Source organism: Anser anser, assembly GCF_964211835.1.
Source record: "Anser anser genome assembly, chromosome: Z".
In the NCBI taxonomy this organism is placed as follows: Eukaryota; Metazoa; Chordata; class Aves; order Anseriformes; family Anatidae; genus Anser; species Anser anser.
Genome location: NC_139723.1, coordinates 28,368,082 through 28,389,717, shown reverse-complemented (window position 1 = coordinate 28,389,717; position 21,636 = coordinate 28,368,082). Strand labels below are relative to the sequence as shown.

At 33.8% G+C, this 21,636-nt stretch overlaps 1 protein-coding gene across 1 annotated transcript in view; it reads right to left on the bottom strand.

Moving 5' to 3' along the window:
- The window catches only part of MAN2A1 (mannosidase alpha class 2A member 1), a 139,155-nt gene that overhangs the window by 70,169 nt on the left and 47,350 nt on the right, over positions 1–21,636 (bottom strand). The window contains exons 9-13 of the mRNA XM_083817586.1: positions 17,586–17,763; positions 14,145–14,347; positions 4,300–4,485; positions 3,012–3,126; positions 234–301 (exon numbers count right to left, since the gene is read on the bottom strand). Of these exons, the coding sequence (XP_083673712.1) occupies positions 234–301; positions 3,012–3,126; positions 4,300–4,485; positions 14,145–14,347; positions 17,586–17,763 (750 nt within the window). The remainder of the gene's footprint in view (positions 1–233; positions 302–3,011; positions 3,127–4,299; positions 4,486–14,144; positions 14,348–17,585; positions 17,764–21,636) is intronic.

Here is a 21,636-nt window from a genome sequence, read left to right as displayed (position 1 = left end):
ACTTTACTTGTTGCACTACAGTTGAATTAGTGCCATATGGGTAACCTGCGTATTTTGAAAGTGCTGTATCCTCTTTCAAATACACATAATAATACTAGCATAATAAGCTAAACTGCATTTTACATTTAAAGTGAAACTTAGAAATGAAATGGCACAAAAACTACCAAGTAGTGAAAAAGAAACAAATTATTACTAAAAGATCTCAGATATTCAGTAATATGTGAACTACTTACCTCGGTTGCAATGTCAGCTTTATAACTGTCTTGTGTGGCAAAGAATCTTGGGAAGATTGAATGTCATCCTACAAGAGAAAACCTACAAATTAGCTTTTGAATACACGATTATATATGATATGAGTTATGTCAATTATAAGAACCTGAAGAAGTACAAAACCATGTTAGCCATACCATAAACGGAACCCTATTCTAGCACGTTACATGGGAAGATGTCAACCTTCCTCTCTTCAAAAAGTGCTTTGCAATTTTTATATTTTAGTAAGAGGATCTTTTTACTAAAGATCCTAAAGAATTTAAGACAGACAGGAGAAAATAAAAGAAAAACAACAACTCACTTTAATTAATTCAGTGGGAAATCTTTGCTACCATTAAATATCCCTTATTGTTAGATACCTTTATCTCATTGTTACCCCTTATTTTCATTTCTTGCATACCAGAAATCATAATCACCAACCTCCTTGAGATTTTGCAAAAGTTATCATATCTTTATACTAGCTTCCTTTTGCTAAGTATTTACTCTCTGAAACTTTACCGTCCTGTATTTTTGTCACAACGACTTACAGTTTGGCATTTTGGCAAATCTTGTTGTTACCTTATATAGTACATAAAAAAAATCTTTCAAAAACAGTTTGGGGTGTGTATGATTTTTTATATGATATAAACTACTTCAAGAATTGTTTCACAGTATAGAGGAATCCCTGTTTTGTTATTGGTGGTGGTTTTTTTGTTTGTTTTTCACTATTTTCACCCTTTTCTTAAATAACAACGATCCAGCTCCAATAACATAAGGTAGTGATGAGACATTGCTACCACTATTACCTTAGTCTTTAAGCAAGAAAACAGTTCAGCAGTAGTGTTGCATTTCTGTTGGTTCATATAATGGTGACCACTACAGAATTTGCAACTGACAGGAAAAGCTCCTAGTTCTTCAGAGTATTCCAAGACATCCTCAAAATCATGTTTTTTAAATCCAACTATTGCCATATACATGAAAGCTTTCTTTCTACACCCAATGAAATAATACTAATATTCGGGACTGGTCCAATCAGTTACATAGTTACACTTCATACACTGGATCTCAGATCATTCAGGTATTGCTAAGTTTTTGGTTTTTTTTTTTCCCCTCCAATTATATCTCCTGGAATGCTGCTACAGTCTCCTGCTCTGCTCCTTCACCCATCAAAAACAACAGCTGTTTTCAACCTTGAAGTCTTTATCATTTGTCTTACTTGACTTTCTTGGTATTCATTGTGAATGTCAATCTATGATCAGTTCTTGATATCAGCTTCAATGAGCAACTTGATGGTATTTTGAAACAAGTGCCTTTGAACTTTCTACTTGTTCAAGGTTTGTATATTCTGAAATATGGGAAACTTCTCCCATTATTATCATACAAGGCCTTTTGGTCACAGTATCAACAGAAGTGTTGGGATATTAGGCTTTTGATATGCTTCAATTACTGTATATAATACAGATAAACCATAATCTACTTCTGTTACCAGCTTCTTTCCTCATCTTATACAAAGATTATAAATTCAGTAAGAGAAGGTCTTTCTTTTTCATGTCTGCTTTCACATTATCTGCTGAATGGCTTTGACTATTAGCATGCTCTAAGAATATATGGTTTAAACAGCACTTCCACAATCCAGTGATACTAATTCAGACTCATATAGAACAGAAATAATGAAAGTTTAGTAAACTGCAGTATCACAAGATCCTCCAATATAATTTAGAGCAGAAGTGAAAACTGAAAACTTCAGTCCATGAATAACTTCAAAATATTTTTACTTTTTAAACAAGTACATTTAGTTTAGCCTTTCCAACCAGCAGTTAGCTTTTCCAACCAGCAGAAAAATCATGTTTGTGTCATATGTAGAATATGCATATATATTAGATTCAAAGTCAAAAAAAAAATAAAGAAAGAACTATTTTAACAGACTGTTTTAATGTGAAGACTCTAAAAATAATTTGAGTTACTACACTGGGACATGTAAGCCAGCAGAATACACGTCAGTTTGCGACCTTTTGTTATGTTAAAACCACGACATAATCATACACAAGACTACCTTAATCCTGCTACATTGACACACAAATTAAAACACCTCCTTTTCTATCTACTCCAGGTGTAGGACTTCCTAAAATTACCTAGCTATAATAGCAGGCATTTTTTTGCTTAGAAAATTATATAAATTGAGAATTATGAAAGGAAAAAGTATTAGTAAGTGTGTTTCTTTAGGGTGTTGTCTTCAAAATGAGTCTCAAATTTATTTATGGAGATCTGTTGCTGACTTTATCCTCAGGAGATACGAGTTTTGAGTGATCTCAGATAAGAAAAAAAGTACAAGGCTTGTCCAGACTTCGTCCTGCACATCCAGCTTAGACTTATGTTTGAGATATAAATTTTTATCTTCCCACTTTTTTTAAAGTAGCAAAGTCAAATTATAGCACCACATACCATTATATATTCACATACTGTATGCATTTTGCTGAAATCACCAACAAATTTATGTCCATAAGAAAAACACCCAATTTTACTATGTCATTCACAAAGTGGGACAAAATAAGCCCATTTACTTTAGCCATGAACTCTTCAGCATCAACTGCTAAAGTTTTCACTTCTTATTTTCCAACACCTTCAATTAATATGAACAGTGGTAAGGATATTCCTGAGCAAGCATTAGCTGTAAATTTCAGTATGACTGTTTCCAGGCCACTCAAACCACATTGAAAAAATGCTACTCACATTTTTGGAGAAAATTAAGAAAGATAGCTCACCATCTTAAGGAATGGAGTTGATGTATCATAATTATAAGCACCTTTATCCTTCAGGATAAGAATATGAGCAGAGTCAATTATCACTTTTTTCAAGTTCATTAGTGAATGGAAAAGCCTGTTAAAAATTTTAAAGTAGTATTAGTTTTCACAAGTTGTTTTCTCTCAATGTGATGATACCAAAACTAAAAAAAAAAGATTTTAAAAAATCAAAAATACAACTTTCAGAAAAATGTTATTTTAAACACTGATATAGGTTGAGCTTATAAACAGATGGTTGCAATGTATGCAAAATGACCTGACTGCAAAATGTAGAAATATTCTGCATTACACTATATTTCTACCTTGCATCCTGAAAATTAGGTACATTTCCACTCCACTGTTATATCGCAAAATGTATGCCCCCTAAAGCACCAGGTATTTTTTCAAAATGTTGATCTCAGGGAAGTTTGTGTTTTACACATTTAATTACCAAAGTCTGAAGTAGTCAAAGGCCAGCCTGAAAAGTTGGTCTGACTAAAGATTGTTTTTAAGCAGGATTAGAGAAACTATAAGAAACATGAAAATAATTAAATTAAATGTGTACTGGCACTTCCATTGTCTCAACTGATGCAAGGTTTCCAAATTCTTCAACACATACAGATGTGTAATTTTAAAATTAAGGGTTTTCTTCACTTTACAAATACTCTCTCACAATTAAGTGCATTGTACATGTTTATATCTCTTTTAGTCTATGATTTTAAAAATTAACACATTTATGGAATTTAAAAATACTTCCCATGAATGTAATACGTTAAACAGAGAAGAGTAGTTCAAAGAAATTTTAAATAATAATCTATTTATAGCCATGCTCTACCATCAACAGTCGATCACCCATCTCAATTAATCAAATTCACTAATGCTTAACATTCCAATATGTAACCATTTTCAGAACTAAGATATAATAAAGATATATATCTAAACATAGGCATATATCATACACTTTTTTTTTTTCAAAAAAAATCCACAAAGTAAATAGAAGAACATTTTGCCAATACTGAGAAAGCAAATACCTACAGATATAACAGGAATAAACAAAAACATACAAATTAAGTATAAGATTGGAAACATTAAAAAGATTTTCCATGTTGAGAAAGAGAACATTATAGAAGGTATAGGATTTTCCGAGCTCTTCCATGAGATATTACCACACAGTACAATGGAGAAACTACAGTAACTGATAATACTACAGTTTAAGTACTGAATATTTTGCTAGCTATAGCAAATGTTCATCTCTGTTTGAAATAATTACCTAGTGCCATAATCCACAACTACCCAATCTTTTGCTGTTCCTGTAATAGCATCATGATGCTGAAAGAGCCCAAGGTTCCTTCTAGCTTCTGTCAGCAATTTATAGTTATCCACCGAAGGAAATACACTCATCTTCTCCGATTTACTGGACTGTACCAAAGCCAAGTAGTATAGGATCTCAGCTGTCCTGGAAGCGTAAAGAAAAATCAAATATTTTTAATAGGTTTAAAAAGCAAAATGCAACACACATTTTACTTGAAGAATAAGCTTATGTTTTCACATCTTTCCACATATCTGGTTCTTTAAACGAGTTCTTTAAATGTTCATCTTGTATTTTTTTTAACCTGTTGCTGGCTTCAAACAGTTAAAAATCCCTACTGCACTTCATCAGCTTCTGGTTGAACCTTGTAAGCTTCCTGGAAGGTTTTTCAGTAATGGAAAATAGAGCTATAAAATAAAAATATGCCAGTACAAAATGGTATAAGATTTTCAGAAATGTGTAAGGTATAAAAATCAGATCTTAAAACAACGCAGTAAAATAGAATGTCTTACAGGAGACATACAATTTCCATTTCACAAATCAACTTATTAAATTAATATTATCTTTAATACATAAATACATAAATTCTACATAATTTTGTAAATATCTGTATCGTATAAATATAATATGCAATCTGTAAATACCTATATAGAGGTATTCTACCTTTTTTACTATAAGCAAAATAAATTTTCCAAAAGACTTATGTGGTTCATCCACAGTAAGCATTCACCTGATAGGTAAGATCTCTGTATACAAAAAGTTTATTTTACAAAAAAAACAGTAATTATAATTACCAGTCTATTACCAGAATATCTAACAAATACCTGTAAAAAAAAAATCTTGGATACCACCTGTTTATTTTTTTTTCCTATCTCCTTTTCCTAAAATGTTAGGGTGCTGTTTTTAAAAATTAAGTGTTTCAAATTCCTTTTCAAACTTTGAGGTTAATGAAGGTTTCCCATAGTTTAAGGAAACCAAGGAATTATGGATTAATGTTATAAAAAGTAAAGAAAGCAAAATAACACATTCTTGAAACAAATGTAAAACTAACTTCTAAGCACGTAAATAAATTTTTTAAAATGTGGTAAATACCGTAACTTCTACATTTACCCAAGTTATCAATTAGTGTTTGTGTTGAAATTTAAATTAGGTATTAAAACAAATAGGAAACTCAGTCTCATCTTGAGTTCTCAGCACAAGAAGAATGCTGATCTGTTAGAGCGGGTCCAGAGGAGGGCCATGAAGATGATCAGAGGGCTGGAGCAGCTCTCCTGCATAGAAAGGCTGAGAGAGCTGGGGCTGTTCAGCCTGGAAAAGAGAAGGCTCCAGGGAGACCTCATTGCGGCCTTTCAGTACTTGAAGGGAATTTATAAAAGAGATGGAGAGTGACTTTTTGCTCAATCAGGTAATGACAGGACAAGGGGGAATGGTTATAAACTAAAAGAGGGGAGATTTAGATTAGAATTTAGGAGGAAATTCTTCACTCAGAGGGTGGTGAGGCACTGGAACAGGTTGCCCAGAGAAGCTGTGGATGCCCCATCCCTGGAGTGTTCAAGGCCAGGTTGGATGAGGCCCTGAGCAACCTCATCTAGTGGGTGGTACCCCTGTCTACAGCAGAGGGGTTGGAATTAGGTGATCTTCAAGGTCCCTTCCAACAAAGGCCATTCTATGATTCTATGATTCTCAGGCTGTGCATTGTTATCAATTGCTAACATGAAAAATGCCTTTGGATGCAGTTTGGTCTCTGTTTTTATGCATTGTACATATGAGAACTATGTAAAAACCTCAAGTAGCTTGTCCTAAGTCGTTTTTATAGAAATAAGTTCTACGAATGAAGGATGAAAGAGAATGTTTACTTCAAATCACCACCACTGAACACTATCAAACAAAATTGAAAGATAATAGCCCTGTTCATTGTCATATTATCAGTATTTGAGGAAAAGGATGAGATTTTGATCTCGCAGATAAGATAGCTGTTGAAATGCTACATGTAAGCTCAAGCTCCTGTATTATAAATTACATTTCCTTTAATTTCAGTACTGGTGTGCAAACTTAACAGCTGTGATCTTAATGCTGTTTAGTGCAATCTCCTACCTCTATGCATTCCTTGTACTTCATCCTTGTACAACTTAACGTTAAAGAAAAACACGTATGATGTAGTTAAAGAGGCATTACATGCACATTCATCAAGTGGATAAACCCTGAAAGCTTTACCTTTTTTTTCTTTGTTTGTTTTTAGTGGATTTAGCCACTAAATATTGACTCAACTGTAGCTATTAGAGAGTTATATGTAGAATTAAAGAACACAAAAAACTTCAGACTTCCCTCACATTTTGCCTCCATATTTGAAAAAAAAATAAAAATAAAAAAATCATTATTTATAAACAAAGTCACAACTTTAAAACCAAAAGAAGTTTTAAAATTAAAATGAAGCTGCGCAGTAAATACGGACATAGTTTCAGCAAAATCTGAAGCACCTAAATTCATCTGTCTCTTCCACACAGCCTCAAAAACTGAAAGAAGTTCCATTTCTAACACATGGTTTTCACATATGGTACTGATAAAATGTGCATAGCCTTTTCTTTAGGAGCTGTGTTCCAAAATAAACATCAAATATTTGGGATCTAATGAATAACAGTCTCTTAGATGCAGACTTTTCCTGTCAAGTCAAATTATTATTATAAGTGTTAAAATAGTTTAAGAAGAAAGAAGAAATAATTTAAGTCAAAGACAAAAGACACCCAGTAATAAAACGAGAAGAAATACTATATTAGAGAACACTAACTTATGAGCAAGAATTTACCTCTCTCAGATATTTCCTCATATAAAGCTGTATAAAGTCTTGGTATTTCTCACCTCAATTTCAAACCACAGCACATTAGAAGCATGCCTAAAGCAGTTACCTACAAATTATTCAGTTTGTTGTAACTTCTCCTTGTATCTCTAACTTGACAAGACGCTGCAAATAAACCAAAATTGCTTCACTGATTGCTCAAAAACTATACCACGTTATATTTAGGTCACCTTCACATGTAACCTAAATAAATAATTTTACAAAGAGTTTCTGCACTCTTAAGATGTGTCCTGTTCTACCCATCTGTACAGATAAAAGCATGACCAAGGCTCTTGCCCTGCACCTTAATTATTTCAACAACCTTTTTTGTGGACTTAAAACAATTTTGCACTGATTACATCTCTAATGAATGAAACTGTAGAATGCCTTCCTAACTTGCCTCCAGCTATGTTGTTGCTTTTTGGATCTTTTCGTTAGTACATTAAACAAAGTTCTGGGCACTGCCATCACCACCCTTCACAAACTATTTCAATCTATCTCTGCCTTAATATTAAAATAATCAATCTGTCTCAAATAAGTAACAATAACAATCTCCATAATACAATTCTTAAACGTTCATGCACTTTCCCTAATGCACAAAGCCAAAACCTTTCAAAACAGGAGAAAAAAAAAGAAACAAAGTATCTTCGTAGGCAGTCATCATAGAGGTCCTGAGGTTGTATACTGCACCACAATTTCCTAGATATTGAGTAGCAGTGGAGTACTTTTTAATCCTGGTACTCCTAAAGAACCTAAAATTTTCCACCCGTGGCAAATGAAGACTGAACCTGGAATGGGAGATAGCTATCTGTTCTTCTACATCTATATAGATAGATATCTTCCGTTCCTGTTTCATTCCTCTACGTGCACAAACATACTCACGCTATACAGACAGACGGAAGAGAGCTCAAAATGGAAATTTAACCAAAAAGCTTGGAGGAAAAGGCTTATTAACGAAATATGATCAGAATATATTTCTTACGATTTTAAAGAAAAAATAAATAAAAAAAGACAAAAACTCAAATTCTGCTCTTTACTCAGCTGTTATGGTGTATTTGAAGCTTCTCCAGGCCTCTGACAGCAAACTTTTCAGAAAGACATATTAAACTGGCAAGAACTCATTTACACATCTTGTTCTTAAATGTCATTCACAGATGCTATTGAAGGATTAAAGCCTTTCCAGGTATAATATTAGTAACATGCTTAGATTTAATTCAAAAGAAATAGGGTTTAGTTTTCTTCCAGAGATTCACATAGAAATCTAGTAACTTTTTCAGATATTGAAGTTAACTGACACTCTTACATGAATGAACATTTTAACAGTGTAAAGACAAAGTTGTAAACACCACAAATAAACTTGAAAGCCATTCACATGAAATTTTCTGCAACATAACTAATGAAAAACACAAAGATGAGAATAAAGTAAGTATAATATCCAAAAAGTTTGAGAAAATTTGATAAAGCTAAAATAAAATTAAATTCTTGGCTCACAGTGAATGAAAGCAAGAAAATAAAATAAAAAAAATAAAAAATAAAATAAAAAAAAGAACTACCACCACCAAAAACAGGAAATTGGAAATTTAGAGTATGAGGACATTATCTGTCCTGTTTTCCACGCATCTTGTCTTCTCCAATATCAGTATTAAACAAGGCCATGTTTTCAGTGAAGATCAAAGATTCTTATGATAATTACATCTGTCTCGTTAGCTTTTTTATTATTCATAATGTCAGTGAAGTAACCAAAAAATAAAGTGGATCTAAGAAAATCACGTTTTGGTGATGCTTGGTACAGTATTTGTAAGGGTTTGTTTTGAACAAAGAGCTGCCACTTACCAATCACTGTTAGCCTTACAAATGCCCTCTTTTACTGTAAGTTGTTCTAACAACCTTGGTTTTGTACAGAAAGTAAGCATAACGCTTCTAACATTTCAAATTAACATCTCAAACATTCTAATTAGATTTTCAGAAAAGGTTTTAACAGGGTTTTCTTTTAGCACATACACACACACAAAAAAGATACGTATTTTATATAAAATACACTTAAAATTAGATGTTACATGTTTTCTTCTTGGTTTATACATTATTAGGCCATATAATATATTTCAAATCTAAGCAGTTATTTCACTTGAGCTAAATTGTCAAATACCCAAATAGGTTTATTCCATCTGTCAGAACTGAATTTTCATAGATATTTTCACAGCTCTAATACAAAAATGAAGTATTTAATTCAAGGTCACAATTTCACCTGTGTTATGCCACCTGAACATTAAAATTCATAGAATAGGTAATACATTTTTTATTTTGATTTCCTAAATTTTCAGTAAACACAATATGCTATTAGACATTTATGTAAATTACTAGCTTCAACATATTTTACAATCTGTACATGTTCAATATTTCCAATTTTAAAAGTTGAATTGTTTTAAATTTTGCTAAAATTTGAATTTTACAGAAAACTACATCCAGCATATAAAAAAAGAAATCAGAGTGAAAGTCTTAATATAGCACACTTTAGCAATCAGCCACCTGTTCATTTCAGCACCCATTCTAGAAATTCAATTGTGTGGCATACTACAGAGCACTATGAAATGTTGAGCAAGGTTAGCAGCGTATTTTTTAAACAAGCTCTGCTGAGCATAATGAATATTAAAGCTGCAGTTTAAAACTACTCTGCAAAACCCAAAGTAACAATGTGAAAAGTACAGATGGGAGAAGAAAATGAGGTCAGAATCTCAAGTCTTTAGTTCTCACAAAACAATAAAATCTGGAACATGTCTTACAGATGTTGACTTTTTTTTACAGTAGAATGAAATTAAGGTAAGTATTGAAACTGATACCATCCAATCTGAGTAACATTTTTAAGCTCTTTTCAAAGACGGCCTCACCAAGCAATTATTTCTCTCAAAAAATTGCCAGTCCTACAGATATTTAGCCACAAATAAAATATCAATCTTTTTTCTTCACATACAAAAAAGAACAGGTCAGCAAAGGTCTTACACTGTCCAGTGCAAAAGTTCAAGTTCACACCATGTTTAGTTTTCTTCACCCTCTTCAATTTATCTACTAATAACAGGTGAACTAACAAACATCTTGTAAACTCAACAGCTTTTGACCACAGGTTCCAGTAATAAACTAGTTAATCCTTGCTGTAAAGCCTTCCTTATGAAACACAACTCCCCCTTCATAATTTAGTCAGATTTCAAAGAATCATTACTCATAGAACAAAACACTGTTTCCAGGCAGGGTCAGAACGTAAAAGGGACTATAATGTGAGTCCTATAGTGACTGATAAACTCATAGTACTATAGAAAGAAAAATAACAGTGGCTGGTAAGATCACTACAAGAAAAGCACACTGGCATATATCTATATTGCCCTGCCTCTGGAGATAATAAAATTAAGCTTCACCTTATGGGAATTGCCTTAACTTCATTTAAAGTACTAACAGAGTATGAAAATATCATTAGTTGACATAAAATACTACAACACCAAGCTTTTGTGGATCCAGAAATGCAACCACGGAGGTAAGCAATTAAGAATTAAACACAAAACGGAAAGTCCTGGAGCATATAAATATTTCAGATCACTCACTAAAGAAAGATTACTATTATTATTTACTTTATATTGGGATTGAGTAAAACATGAACACTGACAAAACAAAAAATTAATTTGCCTTTCTATGACACTTGTAATAGCTATCCACGGAGATTTAATCCGATTCACAGCTGCTTTCAAAACACCTGTCAAATAGTAAAATTATTAATAACAACAACTTTTGTTATTTGCTGAGAATTTGGCTGCAAACATGTGGCAACATACGAAGATATGTTTATCCAACTCTGAACTCGCATTTAAAAACTAATCTTGCAAAAAATAAGTTCACAGTAAGATACAAATTCCCATTAAGAGCTGTATCAAACTGCAATTTTGCTATGTTGTTGGCAATATTTGAATTTTGCAGACCTCAATACAAACTTGTATTTTTTCCTGAACAGATATAACTGGGGACAGAAAAACAGTAATTTTAAAAAGGGACCAAGAAGAGCTTTTCGTTTTATACATTTTAAGATCAAACTTTAAACCAGTTGTCAATAGTCTCTGAAGTGGGGTGCATGCACCTCAAAGGATGTGCAAAATGATCCACTGGGATGCAAGAATATTTTCTACCATTAATAAATATCTTACTTGATTATAGATAATTTAATATTAATAAATTGTTAATAAAATACTACTTTAAAATAGCATTTATTTCCTCTCTATCTCATCCTTAATTTTTATTTTAGTGCATGTTCTATAGAGCACATAATATATATATGTGGCAAATATATATATATATGTGGCAAACCACATTGTGAGGTGCATTATATTGTGTGCATCTCCGGGTTCCACAGTATAAAAAGGATGTTAAGGTACTTGAAATCATCCAGAAGAGGGCAACAAAGCTGGTACAAGGGCAGGAAGGAGAGGATGAGGACACTTGGGTTGTCTGGTCTGGAGAAAAGGAGGCCAAGAGGTGACCTCATGGCTCTCTGCAACTTCCTGAGGAGGGGAAGGGGAGAGGGAGGTGCCTGTCTCAGCTCCCTACTGAAAGGACACAATGGGAAGAGCACAAAGCTACACAAAGAGAGGTTCAGACTGGACATTAAGGAAAAATGTCTTTACTGTGAGGGTGGTCAAACACTGGAACAGGCTTCCTGGAAAGGCGTTTGATGCCCTATGCCTGTCAGTGTTCGAGAGGCATGTCAATATTGACCTCAGTAATAAACTCTTAACTTTTGGTTAGCCGTGAAGCAGACAGACAATTGGAATTGATATTTTTAGGTTCCTTCCAACTCAATTATTCTGTAATTATTAATGAACAAACCTATATTGGGGGTGCCTGGTCACAAGTTTTTTTATTGACAGGATGAAAAATGTTTGAAGACCTCTGCTATCCCTGATCATCCCATTCTGCTAAAAAACACTACTGTTTTTGAGACCTCAACCAAGTATCTCCATTTCAATCTGCCTCTCATATTTATTAAATAAAATATAGCAATAATGTTACAATAAAACTAAGACTGCAAAACATTCTTGTATCACCTGTACAAATATAAAGGTTAAAAAATCCAAGACAAAGCATAAAAATAAATCTAGTTATAGAGTGCACACTCTTTGCAAGCACACTATATCCTACTAAAATTGTTTTGACTCCAAGTCCAAATACCATTCCTTAGATTTCAGCAACATTGATTCAGATTTGTGACAGATAAAAAGATATCTTTTCAATGAGATTTAAAAACAAGCAAAAAAAATATGCATGCAAGATATTCTAAAAAGCAGCATGTACAGAATGAAAGGCTCACACATCAAGAAGAGCAGCATTCAGACCAACTGGTGAGCAGGCAAGCCACGCTAGATAACACAGGCAATAAGAAGAAAATACTAAGCCAACACTGAAAACATTTCATCATCAAGACAATATGAAACACAAAAACACAGCATCATTTTAATAAGCTTTATGCATATGCACCGATCATTTTCCAAAACCAAAACACTACAGAAGTCATTTCTCTATCTTTACTACAGTATTTTTACATTCTCCTGCTGAAGGGAACTTCTTGGTTTTTGTCATTCCTCACAACTTTGGTCTTGTTTTTCTTCTTTTTGCAGGCTCTCTTTGGGTTCCTTCCTCCCTGCTTTGAAACTTGTGAAGCTTCTTTTCTCCTTACTACTCACTGCAATACATTCAAAGTTTTGTTACATCGTCTCTTCCTAAACATCTTTTTTAGTCTCAGCCCCTCATTTATATATTTCTTAGTCTTCCCATTGTTTCCATTTCTTCTTAACTGATTTTCTTGATTTCCCTCAGGTCACTTACTCTGTAATCTTATGAGTTCAGAGAGAAGACTAAAAAAAGCCACTTTAATTACAAGAAAAACAGACATTACAGATCATGGAAAAGCTGCATTCCAAGTTTCCACAGCCTCCACTGCCAAAGACTTGATTCTTTGGAAGGAGGAAAAAAACCCTCTGCTTGATACACAGTCTCTCTTCTGAATATCTTTTCTTTTTCTGAAATGCTATGTACTACCCCTCTCCTACTCCCTCCACCACCACCACAGCAGACACCACAATACAAAAAGTTGTAGCGCTCAGAAATACTTTTTTTTTTTTTTTTAAGGACAGCTCAGCATTGTGCAGTTTTTCCCCAGCCCAAAAGGGTCTGAACTGAAAATAGAAGCAGCACTCCGATACAGGCAGGACCTATATTCCAAAAGGTCCTTCCAAAAGACAAAATATATCCTTTGAGAAAGCATCCTTCGAACAGTAATCTTTTGGAAACAGAATTTCCAAGTTTGGGAACAGGTGAGAAGTCCAAAGTTCACATCATCCCATGCACCTGTCCAAAATATCTTTCTGGAGCCTTAAAATACAACTGAGTCTTTCTGCAATGTATCCTATCTACCGCTGCTGCAAAGGAGAACCGTTTAATTACTCTGTTACCAAAATTCAGCAATAATTTTTTTTCTTAAAAAAAGACGCAAACACTTTTCAGCAGGTCAGTCCTCACAGCCCGAGGTCACACAGTGTTCCTGGCTACTTCTAAACCGCCTCTGACCCTTGCAGAACTCTAAGAAAAAAGACTGATCTGACAGTTATCCAAATCCAACACAGAGAAATAAAACACATGCTACCTGCTATTTTTCATGGACTCAGGACTTGCTGGTAACTTGAATTACATTAGAACAGCTTATTTGTTTGAATGGAAAAATATTACTGTATTTCTGTGAATTTATTACAATTTTAGGTACTTTGCTAATCTTCGTAACTAGAGACCTGAAGTTGGAGGCTATTAGACTACCTTTATTGTAAGTAAACTTAAAATACACATACCAAATTAAGTTTCCATCTTTCCAATATATTTTTTCATATATTCATCTCTCCCATGTGTTAAGACATATGTTACCCATTTGCTGGATAGTAGTATTTACCGTAAATAGGATTCTAGGACTCTATCCAGTCGTTTATAGAAGGGTCGTGATGTAAAGTATCCACTCCAGTAATGATGATCTCTGTCTGCATAGGTGAAGAAGTCTCCACTTAAAACAGGGAAAAATGAACTGCTGCTCTTTTCACCCATATTGCTTTCTTTGTGCAGAGCTTCAAAGTAATCTGATAAAGTTCCAAACTGGGCCTGAAAGAAAATCAAAATTACTATGACATAGTTAAGACATCAGAAGAGAATTAGCGTCCTTGCTTTCATATTCTAGGAATATGCCAGTCTTCAAGCAGAATTACAACAGAAATGCAGTTTCCCTGCACAGTTTTCAGACAAAGGAAATAGTTCTTCCAGAAGTTCTTCATGAATTTCCACTCCAAGTGGCCTGATTTTTTTTTCGTTTTTGCTTTTTAAATACGCATCAATATCTAAAATACAACCTAAACGTTAACGAGGAGCAGAAGCATCCTTTTGTGTCTTATGAGTAAGTCTAATACATGTGCAAAGTAATAGCTCAGTATTACATAAGTAGAGGTCTGGACTAAATAAGTAACAATGTAATTCAGCAAGAACATAGTTGTCTCAATCTTGCTTTTTCAAAATTAACACTATTGTGTTACAGAATCTACAACCTCTGTTTAACCCATGATGACTGCTGATCAGAATATAAAAAAAAAAATAAAAATAAGCCTTTTAATAGCTTTTTTTTTTTTTTAATCTACATTCAATGAAATTGGTGTTCATTGATATGTAACATAACAGAGGGACATAAAAATTAATTATCTTCTGGACACTTTAAAAAATGTTCAGAAAAAAATAATGCAATAACGTTAGCCCTTTACAGGGTACTTCAAAAGACTGTACCCTCAAACTTAAGGAGCACAAAAATTGAAAAAAGGGAGCAGAATGAAGTGATGTCAATGTTGCCAGCATTAAGAGATATTGTCAAAGCACCTAAGGAAGGCAAGCTGGATTTTGGGAGTGGAAAAACAATTAGCAAAGTGAAAATAGCACTGTGCAGAAGACCGTGTTACCACAAGCACCCTTAAAATAAACTACAAGTTTTAATTTGAAGAGTTATCATTAAGTCATGGAACGTCCATGTATTTTAGTTTCAACAACAAGCATATAAACTAGCGTGCTACCATTTACAATAACAAAAACAAGCTTTTAAGACCAATTTTTTAAATTCAATTTCTTTGACTTGAAATAACAGGAACTTTACTCTGAAAATAAAGATGTCCTATTTCAGCATTTGGTATTCACTTTTCAAAATCATTCAGAAGAAGCAAGTATCCAGGTGGACAGAAGGTGGACAGAGTATGGTAACTTCCCAGTGCGAATGGCACCGGGAAAGCATAGAAGATGACTTATCACCACAGAAATCCAAGTATTAGTGATCCTTGCCTTAGCAGTCACTTCCAGGAAACTTGTCCCTCACTTTCATATACCCATACATAGTTCTGAAGAAAAATGAACAGACCAAGGGAAATCCCATATCTACATTCTGGGTTACACCAGAAAAAGGAAGCCTCACTGGAGGAACCAGCAAAGTTGAAGAAAATTCAAATTCATGTCAGGTGAGTGAAAAAATGGTGAAATAACCTGGAATAGTCCTTTACTGGCATATTAAAAGTCTCAGTTTAATAGATCTCCGTAAGAGAGGTTAAACCACCTGAAAAGCAAAATAGTTTTCTTACTATTACTATGGTATTTGTATTGTACGTATTACTACTGAATATTATCCAGCACATAATCTTAGGACCATAAAATAGCTGGTAGCATGAGGATCTCAATGCTACAGACATATCCACTACATAAATATCTCAAATTTGACTGAAAGGGTAAATAAGATTAGAGAGGCAGAGTAGACAGTCCTTTGTTTAAGCAGTAATATCCTAGACAACAAAGTTCTTAAGGAAGAACTGTGAACTCTACATAGAACCTTTACATAATCAAAGTTCTTAGAAAGTTGACTTTGACCTCTTAATTGCCTGTGAAATCAAACTCCACTAACGAAACTGCAGCAGAAGGTGAAATTTCTGCTGCTAAGCTCATACTTCCAAGCATAAATGACACCTGTTTTAAAAACTAAAATAATAATAATAATAACAATAATAATAAAAAGGAAAAAAACCTACATACACAAATAAGGAGACAAGCTGTAGTGCCTGATATGCTAGGTGCCTACTTCTACAAGGACGCAAGGGTTGACGTGATCCCCATGTCTTTAATTGAGGTGGACAAGCCAAGGCTAATGAAGTAGACTCCTAGATAACCTGTCAATGGTCAAGCAGAACCTTCCAGACACAGTCCTTGAAGAACAAAAACAGAGCTAGAGCCTTCAACTTTTGTCCCAATGAAGAATTCACACAGCACAGGTTAGTAGGAATGAAGTATTGTTGTTAGTGTGTGAAGAGTAACTACCTGTACATTCTAGTAAAGCTCGTGACTGCAAGATGAGCAAAGACTACTTTCCAGGCCTATCTCCTTCCACTAAGGCACAGCAAACATTCACATTTGTCATGCCATCTGTATCACGTAGTCCAGAAGCCAGCAGGAAGAACTAATGCACTACTCAAATCTCCATTATTAGATGCATGGGAAAAAAGAAGGTATGTGTGGGGAACACTGTACACACACACTGAAAAAAAAAAAAGTGTGAGAAAGAGTTGACCATATTTAAAAAGCCCAAACATGAAAGCAGCAATAATGCTCTCAATTAATACTCGAGAAAAAACAAGTCTATGTTCCACTACCTCTCATTCATTCCCACATTGAAAAATGATCAAAAGGTGTCAGAGCACAGAAAGCATCTATAGTACAAGTCTTCGAAATACCCAGTTTACACATCAGAATGTATGAATATGTATATTAACACTCAAAGATAGTGATTTAAAATATTGTCTCATCTCGTAATTCACTCATTTTGTAGTCAGGTTAGTCTTCAATTTTATTGTATTCAACAACATGTCCCAGCAATGGCCTCTCTGTTTTCTTTTTCTGTTTGTTGCCACCAGATGACATAAAACCAAGAGGACAGAAGCAAAGCAACAGAAGTTTCCTTATCTTCTGATAATACAAATAATTTTAAATAACAAACTTTTAAATAAAAAACAAACCCTGTGAGTTTTAAATAACAAAGCCTGAAGCCTGGGGCCGGGGGGAGAACACTAATAAACAAATCAAACCCAAAGAACTGTTTTCTAAAATAATCTAGTTTGTATATTATTTATAGGTTTCAAGGAGGCAATTTCACTGGCAAAGTTTTTCCTTTGGAGGGGGAGGAAGTGTTAAAGCTAAAAACAAAATCTGTCTAAGCAAACTAATCTTCTATTACATACTAGGTAAATAAATTAAAAAAAAAAAAAGGAATTTAAAAATACTAATAAATACTGTTTTCTCCACAATCCAGAAAAAAAAATGCATTTACCTTAACATGCAATTCAGGATGAGCATTCATATAATCAAACAGCTTCTGATAATTCTGGTACTGCTGATCCCATTCTGAGCTCTCAGCATAGCGGAAATCATCGCCTAGTGGAGCCAACAGAACTTTAGTACGGAAAAGCTTTGACTTCTTTCTGTATTGATCTAAAATCATCCAAGCCCTTGGAAAAACAAAACAAAACAAAACATAATGCAATTCAGAAGACAGAAGAATAAAGTTCAGTATTTGAATCAATTCTTAGATATCAAATTGTTCATTATTGTAACCCTAAACAAGACATACAAAACTTTTTGTTTCACTTTGTAACAAAAAGCTGGATGCAATTCCCTCCACTGGGACACCACACTCAACCAACTATTGCTGCAGACATTATGCTAATTAAATCCTCCAATAAACTTATCAAGCTCCGTCTTAAACTGTAGGTCAGTCTTCATCAATTTGTTCCTGTGCCAAAACTAACCTTCAGTTTAATTTATGTTTACCTGTTTTATATTTAGATAACAATCCTAATCCTCTCTAGACTTTATTTAAAATAATAAGCAAGCTCTTCTCACTCCCTCTTGTAATTCCCATGGACACCTTGCTTCATATCTGCAGATTGACAGAAAAAATACCCATAAATTAATCTTTGAGGAACTCCAGCCTCCAGCATTGCAAAAACAAAATCTGGCGGAAGACCACTGCTAATAATTACTCTTCCCCCTTCAGACAACTTCTTGCCTGTCTTACAGTCAAGCCCTCTTAACCTTGAAGAAAAAAAAAAAAAAAAAAAAAGAGCCTTAAAACAAACAAACCAAACAAACAAAAAAATACAACAAAAAAACGAAACACAGAAAAGCCAGTGAAATTCTCCTTTGGCACCTATTCAATCTTTGGCAAGGAAAATATAAGTTCTTTCATTAAGCAGAATATTACAAGTATTAAGAGTTAAAAGTCTGAGGTCTGGGTTGCTGAAAAGATCCATTTCCCTCCCCCATAAACACAGTCCCTATCAAAATCTTCAAATGTTGATCCTCTGTAAATAAAGTTATGGGAATAATGCTAGCAAGGAGTATAAAGCATAATATAAATACTAATATATATGAGAAAACAGACATAAATGAGAAAAAGTGTTAAAGAGAGAACCGCAGCAAACTCCATATTCCAATAAGCTTTTTGTCCAGAAGTCTCCTAAGTGGTCCATTATCATTTACTTTGAATTCATACTCAAAGATATAAACACTTCTGCAAGAACCAAAACAAATTCAGTATATTTGAAACCCATATTTATTTGATCAACAGGTCAAGGTCTGTCCATCTGCTTATCAGATTTTAAAAGTATTGAGTAAACACAAGGTCTGAATGTACACTGGAGGGAGGAAGAAGGCAGCACAAAATCTTCAGTTGAAGATCTGCAATTCTGCTGATGTTAGAATACACCCAACCGGCAGCTTTCCTCCTGCCTCTCTCCTCTGTCTATGGCCTAATTTATAGTTCAGATTACCAAGTATTTATCAGTATTTTCCACAGCTTTCAACAAGATGCTGATTTTAATATAAAGTCGTCTTCTCCACACAACCCATACAACAACTGGTGTAACAGAAGACTTGATTCGACCTTATAAGAAGCCTGCCTAAACTTTCCATACATTCTATTGTTAGAAAAATACTTCATTTCAGAATCTCTTTGGAAAAAAAAAAAAAAAGACTTCTAAGAAAGGTTATAGTTAACAGGATATTTGTCTTTGGCATCTCTCCTCAAAGTCCCCCTCTAGTTGTTTTCCCCCTACCTCCCCCAAATCTACTGCAAAATTCATCAGTGTTGTTCACAGTTTCTTCAAACTACTTTAATATATAGAATACTTAAGATAATTTTAGGGCAGCAGTGGGATCCAGTGCAACCAAGTTTCATATCAGTTTCACTGCAAAACACCAATGAAAAATTTGATGTATCAAGTCAGGTATACCTAATAACAACAACTACAAATTATTTGTTGTTTATTTATTATATTAATTTATTAATAACATTTATTCATGGTTAATAATTTAATAATAAAATATAATAATAAATTTATTGTTGTTGTTATTATTAACAGAAAAGTTGCTCTCAACTTCTTAAATTATTATTTTATTTCAATTAGAAGAAATTATTTCTGATGAAAGAGTCATCAGGAACACTCGGACAGAATTTGCTGAAGATGAAAAAAAATCTGTAAAAAACAAAACAAAACAAACACCTGAGCTTCCACCATGATTCATGAATTCTTTCCCCTTAGGCAAAGGTGCATTCTGATATATTTTTATCCTACACACCTGAATAAAAATCCAGAAACCAAGTGGATTAGTCATGATAAATTTTTTCTATCCCTGTAATAATAACTATACCATACCAGCAGCAACTCCATTTTAATGGCTTCTGCTTTACAACAACTTTGCTTTCATAAAGTTAAAAATTCTACTAATTGTTGACAAGATACATTATGCAGTTCTTAGTATTCAGAGCAATCCTAACTGTGCCTTAAGTTGGCAATACTGAATTTACATCAATATGGTATTAATAGAACAAGTCAGTAACAACATCAAGAATAATTTTCATCTTTCTTTGGGAAGCCTTCAGATTATCTCTGAATGCTTAACACGTTTGAAAAATCATGAGAAACTCTTCACGTCACAAGTCTTTCCTTTTAACACAGAAATTGCAAATATTTGTTTATAACATATCAAAACCAATTTAAAAGGCTGCTTTACCTCCTCCTTCTGTCAGAAGAGGAACAGCAGCCACCTGTGGGAATCACAAGAGATTCTGCACCAGCTAACAGCATGTCCAAGGTGACACGTTTGACAACAGGAACTGTAATGTCATGATGACTACTACTTAAGCCTATATAGCACATTAAGCACTAGGGCCTCACTCCTTGCTTTGTAATCTCAACTAGAAAACAAAACCATTTGGATGATTTGCAATTTTCTGTTTAGGTGATTTTGTGAAGGAATCTTAATGCAGGATAATTACTTCCTAATAGGGTGCCAACCCCAAGAATTGGCAATCAAATGCAATCATGAACCACCAATGCCACATCGGTACAATTCTACTTGCCAGTTGCATGTTGAGCGGTGTGATCAATCACACACAGAAAAAAGCTGAACGGTGAAATTGTTTTTTGAACAGTACGGGAAGAGAGAGAAAGCCCATTTTCTACTCCTCTGAAGTACAGAACTTGCAGTATACATTTTTTCCTATTTCCATGCATGGGAAAGAGACATATACACCAAAACAAGCCATGCTTTCCCTAACAAAAACAACTCATTTCTATACAAGGAGGGAAAAAAAAAAACTGTTTTGTTTTGTTTTCTTCCTGGTGTAACCAATCTTACAACACAGATACAAGTTGTTTGCTGAAAAGATAGAACTTCAGAATTCAACATAAAGATGCAGCTGAAAGACTGGTCATATGCAACAACAATCTTTATAACCTACACTGTTCTGAAGTTAATTACACAAGTACAGACTTTCAAATAGGCTGCTGTTTCATTCCTTCCTATCAAATCACAATTAAAGTTGCAGGTCAATTATAAATCCAACAGATACTAGTATTAAGTTTTCAATTGAATATTTCTTCAGTACATATGTTTAGCCATAACAGTATTGAAATTAAAAGCTATCCTACCTGAATATTCAAGATCTGTTTTACCAATTTAATTGCAACTCTAGCATTATAAAAGGTCAGTGACCTAAACCTCGCCTCTGAATTAATGAAAAGTATATCAAATACTACTTTATTCAGATTCACGTAGAATAGACCTCTTGTATTTTTCCTGTCTTAAAAAACAAACCAGAGATGTGAGACAGATTAGTGTGCTACAAATCTTTGCCTTGAAAAGCTTACAATGTAGAGAGAGATTTTCCAATTACTCCTTTATTTCTCAGATCCCTTCTTCATAAGAACTGCAAAACTTGTTTTGTTACACAGGTCCAATCAGAAAAGTTTTTGGTTGCCTGCAATATTCCAACTTTGTCTATTAAAATGAGAAATATTTTTAGCATTATCCAGCAA